This window comes from Lepeophtheirus salmonis, chromosome 2 (genome assembly GCF_016086655.4).
Source record: "Lepeophtheirus salmonis chromosome 2, UVic_Lsal_1.4, whole genome shotgun sequence".
Classification (NCBI taxonomy): domain Eukaryota; kingdom Metazoa; phylum Arthropoda; class Copepoda; order Siphonostomatoida; family Caligidae; genus Lepeophtheirus; species Lepeophtheirus salmonis.
In genome coordinates, this window is record NC_052132.2 from 9,007,116 (window position 1) to 9,026,731 (window position 19,616).

Here is a 19,616-nt window from a genome sequence, read left to right on the forward strand (position 1 = left end):
GCATTAAGTAAGGGATAAAATTTATATATCCTCCATGTCTTATATTCATACGAGTATTTTAGCATTTTGATAAATATTTACAAGTGGAAAAAGAACGGAATAGTTTTGTAAATAAAGATAAAAAAATTGGAACATTGTAATTTTATGATCGTTCAAGTTTTTATCATTTAATTAAATACGTTAATTTTTTGGGGATTTTTTTATACGTGTGTTCAGTAACAAAGTGTGAGTTGGTTAAAAATGTATTCCTGTTAACCGAAGACATATATGTGAAAATTATATATATATAGACACATTAACACTACGGTAAAGAACAAGACAACACATAATGTATTCGTTCTACTACAATAGATCCCAATTTCTTGTTAGGAAAGGAAATTTTTATCAACAATTATATTAATTTTTGAATATTTCATACATTTTAGAACAAGAACATCTGAACTTTTTTCTTGCACTATTTGATCTCTTTCATACGAGAGTGCATCCCATCTATTTACAAGACGTTCTGCACCCTGTGACTCTTCTGTACAGACATTGCATGTTGCATTAATATGTTTTCATTTACTCAGGTGGGCAAGAAAGGTCACGTGACCGGTGTTACGTTTTACTAGAAATTTTATTATCTTACGTCAAGTTTGACACTCATTGCCTTTGGCACTTCCAAGATGATTTGTGTTTGTTTCATTCGTCTTCTTTTAATCCCTTGCTCAAGATTTTGTGAAAGAAACGACATATCTTGCGATTATTGAAACTTTTTTGGGACTCGAACCCGCTTACGGTTTTGATTTAGTACATAATTTTGCTAGGTAATCTGCAAATTCCTTTCCTGTCATATTATTATGATCTTTGCACCATTCAATATATATCTATAGTTTTCTAACTTTTTCTTCTCTTCAAAATTTTTATTTTTTGAGAAACTGCTCAAATTATAACCTTTCTTAACGATTTATTTTGCAAGAGAACAGCTTCCACTAATTGTGAGATGGCAAATACTTTTAATTGAAATACTGATGTTTCTTTATTCGACAAGGTCAATGATTGGTGAACGGACATATCACCTCGAGTGATAGTCAATCCAGCATCTGCATTGAGTAATTCTTCCTTGGATCTGTCCTTAAATATGACTATATTACAGAGTAACGGATGGTTAATTAACATTAAAATGTAATAAATATTTATATAATATCCAAAAGTGTCAGATCATTTCTAGTGGGTGAAGAAACTTCTTAACTAACCCTCCGTCAGTGTTAATCCTTTTCACTACGCAGTTAATTATGTGGGTAATAATAAACCAAGAAAGAAAAAGTACTTAATTACATGATAAATAGTTGAACAATTACGTAATAGTACTAATGAAGTGTTATTTATACTTCAGACATCGTTGGAAAAAAATTGTAATTTTAAAATAATCTAAATAAATGAATTTGGCGATTAAAAAAATAATTTCTTTTATTTGTTTCGTTTTAAAACATAAATTTTTTTTTATAAAAATTAAATTATCATTCCTGTATGTAAATTTTCTAAAAATATGTAAAATTATGTAAAAAACTACCTAATGGAATGAATCCTTTATTTATTTACTCAATCTAGAATATAAATTTATTAATTCGTTGTAGCAGTATTAAAGTTATTAGATGATACCTTCTTACCAAAATAAAGCGTTAAGTATTATTCAAAAATTCCAAGTATTAACAAAAATGTGAAAATTTTGAAAGTGATTTTTCCTTCAGAAGTTAGCGGAAAATTGAAAACTAAATTGTACAACCAAATGTGAATGACATAATTTTTTTTTTTTTTTTTTTTGCAAATGTGATAAGTTTATAAAATACAATTATATCGTCATTAGATGCCTGTGGAAGTTACACAAATCACCTATTTTTATTGCCAAAGAGTAATTTAACTTTTTTTTTTATTAATATTGAATAATTGTTGATGACTCGAAACATAATTTTACAAATGAAAAGAATTTATAATTTAATCTATATGTCTTGCACTAATAAGATAACTAAATATCTAATATAAGAAAAAGGAAACCTAAATTAATAATACTCTGATCCAAAAGAAACTGTGGTTTTCTAGTTCCAATTTCAAATCTTATACGATTTTAAAATTTTTCTTGTATTGTGATGATACAAATATACACAGCAAATCAGATGCTTCACAAGGTTATACGATGTTTTGTTCCTAAAATTTGGATCTGGGAAACTTTCACCATCATCTATATACAGGATGCACAAACTTTAAGTGCTGCCCAAAGAAATGTTTTTCAAACGCAATTTTCTCTCTAACCAATTATCAAATAAAAAACAACACTAGATCATAAATACTTGATATATTTTATTTATTTTTTTCAATAAAATCACCTCCAGTCTCAATTTGTTGTTTGATCGCACCCCAAACAAGAAAAAAAATATCGGATTCAGATCTGGTGAGTTTGAAGGCAAAATCCCGTCCAGACAACTTTGTCATTTTTTTAAAAGCCAATTGAACTCAGCCCCAAATGCTGTAGTCTCAAAATCAGTCTAAGAGGCCTCAAATTCCCTCTTAATCTTAAAAACGAAAGTCTTACTATATCCCAGAGTTCGAACAATTGTTATGTTGTCACTTCCAGCGCAGATGCCAAGGACTCTCTCCCTTTTAAAAATATTTGGGACAACAAATTTGTCTTTGGATTCCATTTTTTTCATACTGTTGCCACTTAGAACTATCTAAAAAAAAAATCTGGGTTCTTAGTTTGATGAGAACTGTGTATGAATTAAGTTGGGGTTTCAACTTCATTGAGCTTGCATCTGAATTTTTAAATGCTACACATGCATATATTATCAGCTTTTTACAATAAATGCCATTTTATGCCAAAAACGTGTTTTATACTTTTTTTTTGTTGATTCTATTTAAATTGCAGCACAAATACTTCTGCTTTTTGAAGAGTTAAATACACTAAACTATGAAACTCAATATCTAAATGGTGATTTTTAGAAGGGTCTGTTGATTTCATTTGACAAAGTTGTCTATGTAAAAACAAAAATGAATTACATATAACTTCAAGTGAAGAAAGAACCATTTTGTGTTCCAAAAAAAATAGCACAACGATACATTTATTCTATAGTATATAAATTTTATAAGGGCTAAACTTCCATGAGTGAAAATTCAGGGAGAAAATCTTTCACTCACTGTTTCACATTTTCTTCTGTACTGATAAAAGCTTATACGTTTGTTTGATGTGTTTTGCCATTGTCTACTATACAAAAAAATGGAAATAAAACAATCAGTATGGGAATTGTGTCTTTTTCAAATTTAACACGTTTAAGTAAGCTAACTTTTTTAGAAATATAAACAATCTTTACAAGAAGGATTTAATAATTTTCCCTATAATCATTTTTTTCTTTTTCATTTTCAATAGTAGAAAATGGGAAAGTACATCAAAATACCACGTCTTACTTTTTTATCCGTCTAAAACAAACTAACTTTGCCAACATATGTACCAACATGATACAAAAATAAATTTGTTAATCAGATTGGAAAGGAATTTGAAATTAATAAATAAAGGTTTTTATTTAACAGACATAGGAAAAATGAGCAATTTCCAATGTTTAATATAAACATAACTTGAGTAATTTTAGTCAATGTATTTATGAAAATATGGTTCATCAAATGTTTTATATTAGCCATTGATTGTGGTACCATTCAAATAAATAAAGTAATAATAAATCATTTCTTTTCTAATAAAAATTATTGATTTTAATAATGTTTAATCAAACCTATTGAAATATTTATAATAATTTGATCATAAAAGTATTCTGCCTTTAAAATACATACTTTAATTCGTAGATAATTATCTTTTTAATGTTTTTCTTATTCTGGCACCCATGAAAACGAGTCCAAAATTTAAATAAACTTGTTTATTAACTCATTTCAGCATAACCTAATTTCTTTAGTACTGGCAAGAATACCCGGCATTGCTCAAAATTATCAGACGGTGATGAACATTGCTTTAAGAAAAGAAAAGTTATTTAAGCAAAATCTTTTAGATGTATATCTAAAATGAGTTGAAAATCGGTTAGTTTCAATAACAAACGGCGAATATTTTTTAATGGTTTATATCTTGAAGGGTATAATTTTGATAGAGTTACTCAATGGATGCTATTTATAGTTTTATCTGGACAACTGAGGCTGTTCTGAGTAAAAATTTACTATTATTTAAGAATATTAGAAAATCCGTGGGGCGGTCTATATAAAATATAGACTGATCTTAAAAGTTCACAAGAGTTTTTTATTTTTGTCAAAAATTTGCTGAAACCGTGTAAAGAAATTGAAAAATCTGTTTTACACTAGTATTTATTGGTATTGTAGAGAAGATCACAAACCTTACAATATTTTGTTATAGTCACAAATCAAAAAAGGTTGTTGGGATTAATGTTGTGGAACAAATAACCTACGTTAACTGGTTGATTTTTGTAATTATAGAACAACATCAACAAAAAAATTTACACTGGCACACTTTTTTACCAAATTATCATTCCATATATTTATATTTATTTCTTTTTTCCCTATTTGATTTTTAATTTGTTAAATACTAGAAACTCTTTGGATAACACCCTAAAAATATATTAACTTTTGCAAAGTATTGTTAGTTTAATTTAATTTAGGTAGATACGATTTAAATGAGTTTAAGGTTCGTTTCATTATGTCAAAAAAACCTCATCAATAAAATTTCTGACTTACATTTGTTATTTTAAAAGCTTATTTGATAGCTGGATTTAAGATTTTAATTGTAGGGTACAAGTATTTTATTTCATACCTAATATTTTTATATTCAACCTCTTTATGTTTTACTAAAATGTACTGATATAACCATGTAAAATAACGTTTATTCTAGCTATATAAATATTATTTTTTATCTGTTGATTAACCCTCTCTTTTTGAAGAACAACTAAATACTCAAAATTAGGTAAGGGAAATAAAATAGTCATTACGTATTTTCCGCCCTTTCATTGATCTAAATATATTGTATTCATTATTTGTCACATCAAATCATAAGATATGGAATGATAAAAATGTGAATATATACTTCAAACACTTTTTGGTCGGTATTTTACTTGACTGATTTAGTCGTGAATGATCATACGTCAAGTTTGGAGTCATCAAGGGAAGAAATTCGTCATATTTGACATATTTAGCACGTGAAAATGAAAAACTTGTCAAAAGCTAATTCATAACGTATACTAGGGCGATATTCTTTCGGTTCCAGTTGCACAACAGTGGTTCGATAGATTTTTTCGCACAATTCCATCCCTATTGTGAACAATTCGATCAATTGAAGCTGGTGATCTTCCATAAGTTTTATAATTACACACCTGGAATATATATAAAGCAAAATTGGCCTGCCCATCTGTTGTCTATGCTTTATAACTGCAAGTAATTCCTGGTCATCCTGGAAGTGTTCTATAAAGGAAAAATATAGTCTTTTTTTTATTTTACAGTGTATCCATAAACTAATTTAATTACATTATGTTGTAATTTTATTTCTTACATATTTTTTTATTATTTACAGCAAGTCTTTATATACGTTTACTCTAATATTAACGTTTCTCCAAGAGTTTTCTGTACATACAGTTAAAAAAATGGCTGAAGTAGAGCTTTGATTGTTTTTATACATAATATAACAGTTTTATGAACGAGGTATTATTATGTTTTTCTGTGCTGTCACATATTTTGAAATAAATACAATTATATATTTTGATTAATCATGCAATATATAAATAAGTACTGGAATATAATTTATAGCAGTATATAAACCTCAACTGGAGGAAGTATGAATTACCTTAGATATATTAACGTATTGTATTATTGAATAAAAACAATAAAATATGAACAAATTGTATATACTTTATTATAAATTGTTTAAAAACTACTGGGAGAGAATATTACAAAAAAATTAGGTTATTTGAACAGTTTCAAAAAAGACGTAGTATAAAAAATAATTGTTATATAAGTGACTAAAAATACAATTCATTCTATTTTTTGCGCGTGTTTCAATCAAGATAATATATTGCCACTTGTAGTTAATGAGTTGAATATTTACAACTCATTAAAAAATCTATAATTAATATTTTTTTTATCCTTCCGTTAGTTAATTGAAATACTATAAGCTCTGCAATAAAAAAAAGTGTTTTTTTATGCATCTCAATATGATCTTGCAATATTAAAATAAACTATATACAATTTTTGATTTATCATAATGTCTAAAGTAGGTTTACCCGGCGTTGTACGGGACTTTAAACAATTATAATTAATTCTGACCTCTTTTACATCATACAAAAAATACTGTAAAAATTAAAGAATGGTTCTCGTTGCATGTTGGTATGTATCTTTGCACACGTTTTTTAAAGAGCTTATAAAGTTTCGACATAAAAAACAAAAACAGAGCCATAAACAAATATTTTCATTTAATTTATGGATGCCTTATTTAGGATTTATTGGTTAATTTTACTACTTTTAAGCGAGGTTTGGTTAATTTTATTAACTCTTTTGATTTAAAGTTGTTCAATTGATTTTTTACCTCATGATTATTTGATTCTTCATATTTTCAATGTGAGAGCTGAGTCATTTATATAAATCTCATCAAAACCAGATTGGTACTAATTTGATTCCCAAAATTTGCATTAAGTAAATAATATTATATATCTATAAAAATAAAAGCCAAACTCCTGTTTTAAATATAATTTTTCCATAAGGATTTATTTTTTCTTGATGTTTAAGATTCTGACAAGCATTTTAAGTTATTTTATAGATATTTACTACTTTTTATGAGTATAAGTAGAGATTTAAATTCTAATCATACTGTTTTTGTTGTTGTGGGCGATTTATTTCCAGTATATGTATTTTCAAGAGTTTTTATCATTATTGCATCATTCCTGTGGAAGAAAAAATTAATTAAAACTTGTATATTCACGAGTCTTTGTACACTCATGAATGACGTAGAGGAACATTGTGATTTGTTAGGGATTTATAACCCTTATTTTATGTCCAAATCTGAATAGAATGGGGGATCCAAATTGTCGTGATTTGTGTTATTTTATTCCTCTCATAGCTATTGCGTTTGGCTAGACTTATGAAACGTCATGACAGGTAGGCTACACAAAACGTTCTTCCAATTTTCTGGGTTATCTTGTACAGCTTCTGTTTTTTTTTAAATGTCAAAAATACTCACGATTTGTAACTTTAGGTATTATAACTGAAAGAAAGTAGGTCAAAAATAAATTAACCAAACAATATTTTGCCGATAATATAACAAATAAATTTGATTATAAATGCAAAATAATACTGATTCTAATTCATGTAAAAACTAATGATTTTGCTACAAATTGAAACTATTGGTTGCGTCAGGAGTTACTCTATTTCCGTATAATATGAAACAAAATTCATATTAGATCGTAAAAAGTAGATAAAAAGTAACTATTATGTTTCAAAATTATATTTTACTTCCCTTGTAAATATATATTTTTTTAAATCAAGGTTGGATATTGTGTGTTTTCCATAGACGAAGGGGAAAATTAATATTATAATGTTTCTTTCCCATGGCGTGACAAAAAAATTTCTTCTTAAATAAAGCTATATAATTTATTTTTTAGGCTTTGCCTATTTTAGGTCTAATATATTTAAAAATAACCATAATTTAAATAAACAAATAGTATTTTTTAAAAATCTAATGTCCTCAAAATTTGTATGTAACGTCCTTAATTTACCTTTTCCAAACTATCAGCCGTCGGATAGAATGCATTACTAAAAAGTCACATCAGTTACAAAAACCTACCCAGAAAACTAAATTCATTCAATTTGAATGTTATTGATACATTATGAAATTATAAGAATACGCTTACTTTATCATAAAATCCATTAAGTTTGATTTTCTCTAAAATTGAATAGGTTATTTAACATGAAATGATTAACAATGTCTAGTGTTGGATCGGTCTTGGGACTAATTTCCTAATCAGCCCCCTCCCCTCCTCGTTCTTTTTTTTGTATTGATCTAGACTGAAGGGCTTCTCATCACTGAACAAAACGACGACATCAGCTGGTTTTTTCTTAAGCTTGTTGAGAAGAATCTTCGACCTTGCGAGCCGTTTTTATTTGTCTACAGGCTTGAGCGCTTGACGAGGTCTTCTCTTGTAGACCTTAAGGCCAAGATCTTTCATACCTAGCCTGTCCATGGTCCTTCTGCTGACGTTAAACTCCCTGGAGAGGCCACTGACGGTGACCTTGCCTCTCTTGTCCTAGACAGACTTTTTCACGGCAGCAAACAGTTCGTCCGACATTCGAAGCCTTGACTTAGAACTTGTGGTCGCCTCAGGAGTCCCTTTGGCTACCACGCTGTAAACAGTGTTGCAGCTGCAGTTCAGAACCTTGGTAATTTCAGTGGGAGTTTTTCTCCGCGTGGAAAGTTCCAAAATTGCGACTCGACGTCTCTCCATATTATCGGCTGTTGTTTCACTGGTGCTATTTAGACTATGCCGGAGCTTTGTTTAAAACTAGTCAAGACCCTTGCCTCGAAGTATAAGCCGGTTTCAACTCAATTAAATCATGAATATGTGCATGGTGTAAAATTTAAAAGAGTGTTCAGTTTTAGATTTGCACACCTGTATTGGTGGGTTTGCCCATTTTCACTAACGTGATAAATTGCATTGTAATTGAAAGTGAAATTATTTTCATGGCTTAAAGTTCATATTTGTTCAATATAAAATACACGAATTTTCAATAAATTTTGATTTAACTAAATCAAATAATAATTATCATAAAACTTACACTGAATACTACTATAAGCCATTAAATAAACATATATATACCAACTAATAAAAAAATGGCTAGATTCGTATTAATTTTTTTTTACTGATTAGGAACGAGACAAGTAGGACAATCAGCAAAAAGATATCTTATTCCTCCGATTATGATAGTTAATTTTTATATAAAATATGGATATAAGATTTTATAATGACGTTATAACATATGTATAATAAATTTTGGAGTTAGATATATTATAAAAGTAAATAATAGGTTTTGAAGAGAACCCAGATTTTGAGAGTAGGATTTTCATTACTTTGTCCCATTTGAAGATCCAATAGTTTATTATTTTTCTTAAAATGAATAGAAAACTGGTTTTTTGTTGTTCAAAAGGAGGTTGTTTTGGCCTCAAATTGGCCAAAATTAAAATAGCTGACTGAACTTGAAAATGCACCTTATACAGTTGTTGTTATTAAACAAAATAATAACATTAAAAAAACTAAAACAATATTTTCTAATGGCATTTATTTGGGAACTATAACTTTTGTTCGATGTGTAAGTTTTTGAATTTCACTGTTGTAAATTTTGGGTTTTTATTCTTCTAAAATGCTTGACTTAAAAAATGATGAACTCATATGAAATTTTTATTCTTATTTCATTACATAATCATGTTTTTTCATTTAGAATCAATATTAAACTATCATTATTCAAGCCCGTAAATTTATTTATTATTCATTCAATTTTCAGAGTGCAAGGGTTGAATGCAGGTCTGGATTTGACGGAGGGCATCCTCCAATGTATATTTTGGAAGTTTCACGTATAGCATTAGAGTCAGATACTCAACCCAAAATAGTGTATAACCTTTCAAACCTTTATCAGCCTGCATTTGAGCTCACTAATCTAACACCTGGAACATCTTATTCTTTACGAGCATACACTTCGAATAACCTTGGAAGAAGTACAGTAAGAGAACTGAATATAACCACCCTCAATCCGGCAGAAAAGCGTATTGCTGAAATGAAGTCAAAGCCTTCTTTAATTAATGTTTTATTAAGTGAAAATAAAGACAACTCAGGGGATTCCATTCTTCCATTAGAGGGTTTAGGAGATGATCAGGCAATAATAGAATCTCAAGAACCACAAATTGGCCTTACATGGCTAGCAATACTTTGTGGTGTTTGTGTTGGACTCGGACTTTTATCATTTGTGATCATCTTATTAGTGAGAAATAGGATTCGAAGACAAAATTTAAACGTTCATCATCGAAGGTCATCATCAACTGGCTCTGGAGCTTCTTTGAATGACAGACGGTACGACGCCGTAAGTACTAACACTCCTGAAAAGTTGGATTGTGCACTACGGACTTTTAGCAGGCAACCTCATCAGCAAAAAAGAGGTAATATGAATTTTATTAATTGGGAATATTTATGAAGAAAGATATCATTCTATGAATCAAAAATTACCATAATTTAGAATAATTAAAGTTAATTTTTTTTATTCAAGAAACAATATCCTCGTATGGAGCAATGAATAAATTAAAATCTCAAATAAAAGTTGACTTTCCTGACTATATCTGCTTAAAAGTAAAGCTATATTTGAAATACGATACAATATTTATCTTTAAATGTGAAAGGGTAGCTAATTGATATGATGAATTTTCTTAATTATTCCTCATTATTTCTTAATGTACAGCAAAACCTAAATTATAACAACATAATTATCTAAATTTATTATTTTTTTAAAGTTTTTGATACTTTTTTATGCATTATAAGATTCACAAGTACGCAAGATTATCATAAGAGATTACAAATAAATATATAACAAAATTTTACTTTTTATAACTTTATAAATTTTGTATACAATTCTAGTAATATTGACAAGCTGATCAAGAGTATCTAAAAGATTTTTGCTATCAAATCTGGCATTACATCATTTTTAATTTGAATTTTTTTGAGTATTTTTATCTTTTTATATATTTTAACCAACTTTTGAAAAATGCAAAGGTCAAAAATCAACAAAAATAAATTGTTTCTTTTATTATAAAAATTTTTATTAATTTTTTTTACAAAATGTTATGAAATTCTTCACAAAACTTTATGAAATTCTTTTCAAAATTTTATTCAATTTTGAAATAAGTACTTACATTTTATAAGCAATCATTTAATGGTGAGAAAAAGTAATTAATTTAAACAGGAATATCCCCTTTTTATCTAAGCTCTAAGGATAATTGTACATATAAATCAACTTTACAGTTTAATTAGATTTACACACCTATTTTCAGGCCTTTTTTTCAACATTTCAGAATTTTATTGTTGTCAAACGAAGTATAAATTTTAACAAGCTGTTCCCTCTTTTTTTTTTAACATAAAATAAAATAAGAAGTAAATTATTTAACTAATAATAATATTTCACACAAAAAACTGTCTAATTTAACTCAAATTTGTTGAACTTCGTACAATACAATTTTTCTCAATTATAATAATTCATGATTAAGCAAATATGTAGCTAAATTGTAAAAGGAAATGCATAATTTATTAAATTATACTAAATAAAAACATGTAAATAGGTATGGAGTATGGAGCAAGACGATTAAGCGATTGTACATCCTCCATTACATCTAAAAACGAATCAAAAACATGCTCTTCAATAATAGAGTGGGACGTTCAACATCACCAAACAGAGCAACATGTTTTATCAGAACCACAAGATAATCGAAAATATTCGACTCTTCCAAGGCTTCCGTCTTATGATGCTGTAATACAAATACCGCTCCATTATACTTATTCCAAAAATATTTTTTGAATAATAACATGCCTTCCCATGCTTTAAGATGGGTGAAAATGAGAAAAATATTTTTGTAGGGATCTAAATATGTCAATATTTTGTTATGTCGATCTTTTGGACCGGTACTTTACTATGGTTTCTTCTAAATTTTCCTAAAAATATCTTTTGATTATACAAGTATATGAAACGACAATTAACAAAATAAATGTAGTAAAAATAAATGTATTATGTCTCAAATAGAGGGTTGTAGTAATGTGAATCTGCTGTTGTATAAGTGCAATCAGTTTATGCCAAATGGCATTACAAAGATACAATTTAGAAACTAAAAAAACTTATTTGATAGTTTGCTGATAATTTGATATATTATTGTTTGAGTGCATGTCAAAGATAGAGACCAGCAAAGATAATATACGCAACATTTTACAGTTTTTCTTAAATTTAGTCGAAAATATAAGCCAGGTGGTCAAAAATTTAAATAGTGTTGATTATCTTTATACAGTATTAGCCAATTACTTGCAATTTTGTTTCGGTCGATAACGTTCTGGTAATTCTGTCACAAAAGATGCACCAAACTCTATATGACAAATTGTTGAATATGAGGATAAAATTGCCAAGGAGATAAAAATTAATAGAAAAACATTTCACATATTTAAATTAAAAGAAGTCCATTTAAAATAAAAGAACTGCATATAATTTATGTGAATTGTTTCAAGATATCATGCAAACATATTCCTTTTTTCATTATAATACAAACAAATATGAATCCATTATACTTTTACTTAGTTATATAAATATATTATATTATATCGCAGAATTATTAAAAAGAAAAACGCCCTCGATATAGTTACTAGGAAAGATTTTTATTTTTATGTACCAAAAAGTGGAATTGGATTTAATGGGGCTGAACTGTTATCTAAATAAGAACCGACATAACAAGAGTATATTACCCTCCCTCATCGGTTTTAAAACTTTTCCAAAATACCACTTTTGATAATTTTGGGTAAGATTTTGTAAAAAAAAATATAGAACAAACCCACGACTGAATGTCAAAAACACATCAAACTAAAATAGGATTATTTTTTTCATTGATATTCTTTATATATATTATTGTCTTACTATCTAAATTACCTAGTAAAATGAAGTTAGAGAAATAAAGCTAAGTTCATAAACAGCAAAACAATAAATATTCACTCCCGTCTATCAATGTTTTTCCATCAATCTAACCATTCTTAAAGAGGATATACTAACCTCAACTTCTTTTTTTTTATGATAATTAATCAAATTCCAATTTTAAAATCAAATTTATATACTTTCTCACCCAAATCGTTAATGATATTTTGAAAAATCTAACGCAGGTTATAACTTTTCATGCAAATCGTATATAATTTTTACTTCACCCTTTTTTGGTGTTGGGAAAAAGAAGAAAGAATATCCTTTTTCTAACATTTTGTCAAAATTGATAAATTCCTGGGGAGTCAACCAATTACTCAGTACTTATAAAAGAAGGATAAAAACACTGAAGATTTGAAGTAGAGTTATATTTGTGTGTTTTTATTGCACTCAGAAAAAAATTGATGATACACCTCAGAGTAATTTTGTCCAATGAACTTATTTTGTTCATCTTCCCCTCCCATTTTGTCACAGCTGCTTATCCTGTAAAACGTCATGACATCTAAGCTGCTCTCTTTTAAAACATTTTTTTAAATTGTCAAGGTCACAATGTTAATTTATTTATGATACATAGACGCTCCCAATTAGCAATTCTGGGTATAAGACATATATAAATCAATAAAAAAAATATCTTTGAGCTCTTCACATCTTAAAGCATGGGGAAAAATGTGGATATATATCAAAATTTAAAAAAAATGATTTTTGTAATAAGACTAATGTGCAATCCAACACCTTTACACACTATTGAATAACATTTATATTTACATTTTTTTCAGACTTTTGTTGATCAAGTGACCGATAAAAAAATAACATCTGTTGGTGGCCACGAAGTTGTTTCCCTTATAGATGATAGTAATCTTCCATTACCACCAGCAACCTTTTGTGATTTCCCTCCATCAGCATTGACAAACTATATGTCAACTTCTTCTGGGGTCTCAGACTCTACTTTATTAGTACAGAATAGGAACGAAGAAGGATCAGTCAAAGTAAGGATTTTGTTATTTATGTTGTTCGACAAATTTCTTATTACATGTATTTACAATTAATTGACACTTAAAAAAAACAATTTAGCCAAATGGGTAATAAAATATCACGCCTCATTTCTTTCCTTATTAAAAAAAAAAAAAATTGAATGGTGTCTATGGGGATCGATCAAAACAAAAGTTATAGCATTTATTTTTTGTTCAAACTAGTCTTATCTTAAAATACATTTAGAAATTGAAATAATATTTAAATGGAATATATCTTACGAAAAATAATATCTCTTTAGAGAGTTTTCTGTAGTTATAAAAATATTCAACACGTGATCTAAAGTAACATAAATAAATCTTTTTTATATAATGCATTTTATAATATTATATACATCTCAGTATTCAATTGAATTAACTTAAAGAACCCTAGCAAATAAATTGTAGTATCATATTTCATGATCTAATTTACGCCACAAATCAAACCCTTTCTACACAAATAATCCCCTCCTTTTGGACAAAATTTTTACTCTGACTAAAGATATATATAATAAAGAAATCAATTAGTTAAATCTGAAGCGAAAGGGAAGGGGGGGGATGATGATGAATATCCCTCCCTTCCACTCCTTTATCAATTTTTCTTCCGAAAAAATATATAGAAATAACTTTGGATAATATTACTCATTTAATATGTACCTCCAAACTAAGTTAATCTAAATTTGAATCAATAATCATAATAAATATTGAAAAACAATATTGTATTTGGAAAATGGAACAAAATTCTTATTTTTTGTTTACAATTTATTATAAAATAAATATAGAAAATTTAGCTTAATTATATAAACTTTTAAGGAAGTTCTAATGAAGGATGTATCGACTCTCGGTCAATTTGCCGATTAACCAGTAATCAGTAAAGTGCTGCCGATTATTCGATAATCAGATATTGCTTGTTATTATGTTTTTTTAGTGGTTCAGCTACTACTGGTGTGACTGGTTTACTAAGTCAAATCTATTTGAAACCAAAGGTCGTAGTATTTTCATTATAGCAGCATTGTCAACGAAGGCAATGTTTCCTTAGCTGGAACTATCATAAAAAAAGTGGCTTCTTTTTTTTTCTTGTTTCAATAATAATATCTTCTAGGGGTAAAACATTTTTACAATAGATTTCATTGCATCCATAACATATGTAACATGCACTTTTCGTTGTTCAATATTGGAGATACAAGGCCAAGGCAGTGCTACGACTAAGATTTAATAATGTTAGAAGTATTACTTCCATTTACTTGGCTTATTTTAGCTTATTGTCAGGAAAAAATAGCTAAGAAAAACCATAAAGATTGATAAATTGGAATAAATGGTACAACTCTTATAAGCTGACGTAGGCTATTTCAAACCACTAAAGGTATTAACACCTTAATAAATCCTGAAAAAGTGGATATGATCAACTTTTTTGCTTCTGGATCCATGTTATAAGAAAAAAAAATATTTTGAAGAAGTTACAAACTGCAATTATATTTTCTTCTATCTCTTAAATAAGTTAAATTTAGGGTTCAATGTGATTCGCAACAGTAGAAATTGTAGAACAGTAGAATTTGAATTCAGCAATAGTTAATCCTTAAGGTTTTTTTTCTACTTTATCATAATTAATTTTTTGATATAAAGCTATCTGTATACCAAAATAAAGGATTCAAAGAAATAAAATCTCCCTCAATTCCAGGTTTTATTTATGTTAACAAAAATAAAATATACCTTTATTATTTGCATGTACTACTAAGATAAGATATGGTTTTGTGAGAGTTTTTTGTAGTGTTCTCGGGCCGTGCAGAATTATTTACCAAAATTTTTGTTCAGAACATATTGCGGACAATAATGACATTTCGAATGACTTGAGAAACAATTATTCATATATTTTTAGAATAATAAAATAGTTTGTGATCAAATTTAATCAATGTAGCCACCATTTGACTCTATGCCACTGGTCAGGCGACGTCTGAAGCTGCCACATACTTGCTGGATGTAATAGGCGTCCATGGACGCCCAGGCCTTGTTGACAGCAGCCTTTAAGGCATTCATGTTCTTGTGTCGTTTTTGCAGGCCTTGGTCTCCACGTACCCCTAGATAGAAAAGTCTAGTGGGTTCAGATCTGGGCTCTGAGGGGGCCATTAGTCCTTGGGCCAAAAGTTCATGTTGTCCTTGAGCCACTCCTGAGCTTTCTTGGAAGCGTGGGCGGGTGCTCCATCTTGTTGAAAACCCCAAGGAAAGTTGCCGACTATGAATTTGATCCACGGAAGGACCTTGGCTTCATGGCCTTCCCGTTAGAGGCCACGAGACCCAACATCATCACCAAAGTAGAGTGCTTTGTTGTTGCCACATAGCGGTGCTTATCTTGCACATCTCCAAACCTCACAACACGGTCATTTTGCCTGTTGAAAACAGGATCGACCGTAAAAGTTTTCTCATTTGAAATAAAGACGATGCGTCCAGATGAGCCCTTGATATCATTCAAGATTTTCTGGCAATTCAGTTAGCAGAGGGCTTTCATTACGTCTCAGGGACTTTCCTCCAGCCCTTTTCAATGCCCTTGAAATAGTTGATCTTGGCGTTCCCATCTTTCTGGCCATGTCTGCAATGGATCTGTTGGGAGTCCTCTTGAACACTGCCTTTACTTGACTTGTTGAGACAGTGGGCTTCCTGCCAGCCCCAGGGGAATGCTTGAGATCACCCCCAGCCTCCAAGCGCTTGGAAACGTTGTAAATTGTCTTCAACGAGGCCCCAACCTGTTCCTTAATGTTGTTATGAGGCACTCCCGCTCGGAGGAGGGCTGCAATTTCGATCCTATTTGTTTCCTGATTGGACATGGTCTCACGTATGGAAGTTGTTACGCTCTCACAGGAAGGATTTTTGTTTATTTTAACAGTAACAATACCAAACAATCAGATTGGTTGCCACCAAACCTCTTAAAAAGTATATTTACATCATCGACAAATAATTTTGCACGGTCCCGTATAATAATATACGGGATTTTGTTGCTTTTTCCTTTGTAGAACCACAAATACATTTATCCCATTTCCAAGATGCCATCTCAGGAATGAACAAAGTTATTTGTCAATGCCCTACAAGACACTTATCTCTGCAGAGTACTTGAAGATAAATTAAGCACAATAGATCATGTGGTGGTTGTACCAGTTATAAGCCTATGAAATTAGACTTATTAAAACATTTTGAATGTTTATTGCGAAAAAATGGTTACAAATTTCATTTTCAAAGTATGCACCTTCGCTAGCCACACATTTTTCCATCTTTCAGGGAATTTATGGATGACTTTCCAAAAAAAATTCTTGTTTGGCTGCAAACCAGCCAACCATCCAATTTTGACTTCAGTGTGAGAATCGAAGTGTAAATTATTGAGTGCGAGGCCCATCGATGTAAGCAAGTAATAATCAGAAGGTGCCAGATCTGGTGAGTAAGCCGCACAAGCATGACGTTCCGAGTTTTACGATTCAACTAGCTGGGGGATGGCTATAGAGCGATGCAGTTGTGCGTTGCCATCAAGGAAAGTTACCTTGTGTTGCCTGGCTTCATATTTTGGGCGTTTTTAAAGTATACCATGGTTCAAATCGCCAAATTGTTGTAGGTGACAATCACCATTTACGGTTTTAGCGGGTTATAGAAGTTCATACTATATGACACCACACTGGTGCAGAACACACACAGCATTGCCTTCTTTGCGAAGCAATCTTTTCTCACTTCAAAATCACCACTTTGCAATTTTTCAAGCCACCTGAAGCACTATGCTCTGCTTAGAGCATGTCCACTGTAAGCTTGAACAAGCATTTCATTGGCTTGAGAAGTGTTTTTTTCAATTAGAACAGAAAATCAACGATATCGCCACATCGTAGTTTGTAGGCACAAAATTAGATATTTTTACGAGCAAAAAAAGTGCGTTGTTCAATGAACAAACAATTGTACAAACAAAGAATTAAATATTGGTGACACATGTCAAAATAAGCATTCAGATTTTTGGACCGATTTAAAATGTCTAACTGGCGACACTTAGGGACCAATAGCCGAAAGTCTCATTTTATAAGCCCATAACTACTATGTTTATAAAGATGTCGATAAAAGTGCTTATTTTAACATACAGTTTGCAAGAAAGTAATCTTTCCGTACCCTATTTCCAGATTTTTATAGCAGATATGATGACATAATTTCAAAACGTTTTTTTCTTGCTAACTATACAATTTCACTTAGTCGCAAAATCACTGCCATAGAGACAACAACTAAATATATTATGCCTATTACATTTTGAAAGGTAGAACTGTTGGATGATTGTGGTGAAAAATGATCTGAATATTAGCAAGGTTGAGGGCTTACACATGACATGCATCCAGAGGAAAAGAGTTGTATAATTGAGGAAGGTCCGGGGGGATGGCAAGGATCCCGTGGGACTCAAGATTGGCTCTAGAAGCACTACACAATTTGGTGTCTAAATATATTTTCCCTTCTATTTCCTCCAAACTTAATCGCATTGATTATTTTGTCAAAAGCTATCTTGAGTCAAAGGTCAACAGAGGTCTTTACAGCACCAAAAAGTATTTCTTCAGCTACATTGTCCAGGAATGAAATAATGTTTATTAGGCTATAATTTTCCAGGGTCTTCGCATAGTTCCAGAGACCATTATTGGTGTTAGTGGAGGCTACATTGATCAAGATATATTCAGTATGATTGTATCTGCTGATCATGTTTTATTTTTCAAATCAACTTTAAAAAAATGAGCATTTTACATGAATTTAAAGTAGATGGATCAAAAGTACAGGATTCTGTTTTTTCCATAATATCAGTTATTTTTTGTCTTTACTTTGTTTTTCAGGTCATTTTTTCTTACAATTGTTTTGATTATTTACTAGAAAACCAATGAATAATTATTTAATTAATTGATAATCGGAACATCTCTTATACAAATCACTCTTATCACCAAAAGGCATTGATAAATGAACAATTTTGTAACGGTAAAGATAAAGACGGGGTTTACAAATAAATGTAATATACCTTTGGAATTATATGTTAGATTTTATTACCTTTTTAAGAAAAAAAGTTTTATGACAAGAAAACTATAGAAAATATGAGAAAACGAAATGCTTAGATTTGCAATTTCATTATAATTTAAAGTCATTAACATGATCAGTTACTATCACATTGTTACTCAAAAAAATTATTAGTATTTCTAATATTTTGGTTAATTTATATTTTTTTTAAATGTAATCTTATTTCCTTGCAGGTAAAAATATTTATCATAATTCTTAACATAATATGTTTTTCTCTTTCTAGTTTGTAACGTTTTGTCCTTCGAATATAGAAACAAAGAAAAAAGATATTGTGAATGCTACACGATTATGAATAAACCCCCATTGGTAGAAGTCAATGATGGACTCTTGTTTATGTTGTTAAGAAAGAAAAGAAGTAATAATGGAATGGTTATTATTTTCTTTGTAATTAAATCTGTGATTAATTTTTTTATAGTTGTCTCAGGAATGAGTTACTTAATATTTAAACACATATAATATAGTAATCTAAAAAATATATTTTAAATGAAAGTTGTATAAAGTTGAAATACACTTTGTGGATGCGTAAATATATATACATAATATTATTTTTAAAATATCATTTTTTAAATAGAGTTTTTTAATAAATAAATAATTGTTGAAAATGAAAAATATAGATAAAATGTACAACCTTTTATATTAAAACTATGATATTCAATGCAATAGGAATTGTTTTAGCTTAAGTAGGGCCTACAGCATACATAAATGTTTGTAGCTTTCCTTTTTGAAATATTTTTACGTTGTTAAGAAATAAAATGAGGGCTCTTATTTTTCAAACAACATTTTTTTGGTCATGAAAAAAATAATTTTTTT

General features: G+C 29.4%; 1 protein-coding gene across 3 annotated transcripts in view; it reads left to right on the forward strand.

The window, feature by feature from the left end:
- The window catches only part of LOC121132502 (neural cell adhesion molecule 2), a 295,780-nt gene extending 276,447 nt beyond the window's left edge, over positions 1–19,333 (forward strand). For all 3 annotated transcript variants that reach the window (XM_040727918.2, XM_071894191.1, XM_071894192.1), the window contains 4 exons: positions 9,526–10,174; positions 11,345–11,532; positions 13,509–13,718; positions 19,030–19,333. In XM_040727918.2, coding sequence (XP_040583852.1) covers positions 9,526–10,174; positions 11,345–11,532; positions 13,509–13,718; positions 19,030–19,098 — 1,116 coding nt within the window. In that variant the 3' untranslated portion in view covers positions 19,099–19,333. The remainder of the gene's footprint in view (positions 1–9,525; positions 10,175–11,344; positions 11,533–13,508; positions 13,719–19,029) is intronic.
- The last annotated feature ends 283 nt before the right edge of the window (positions 19,334–19,616 follow it).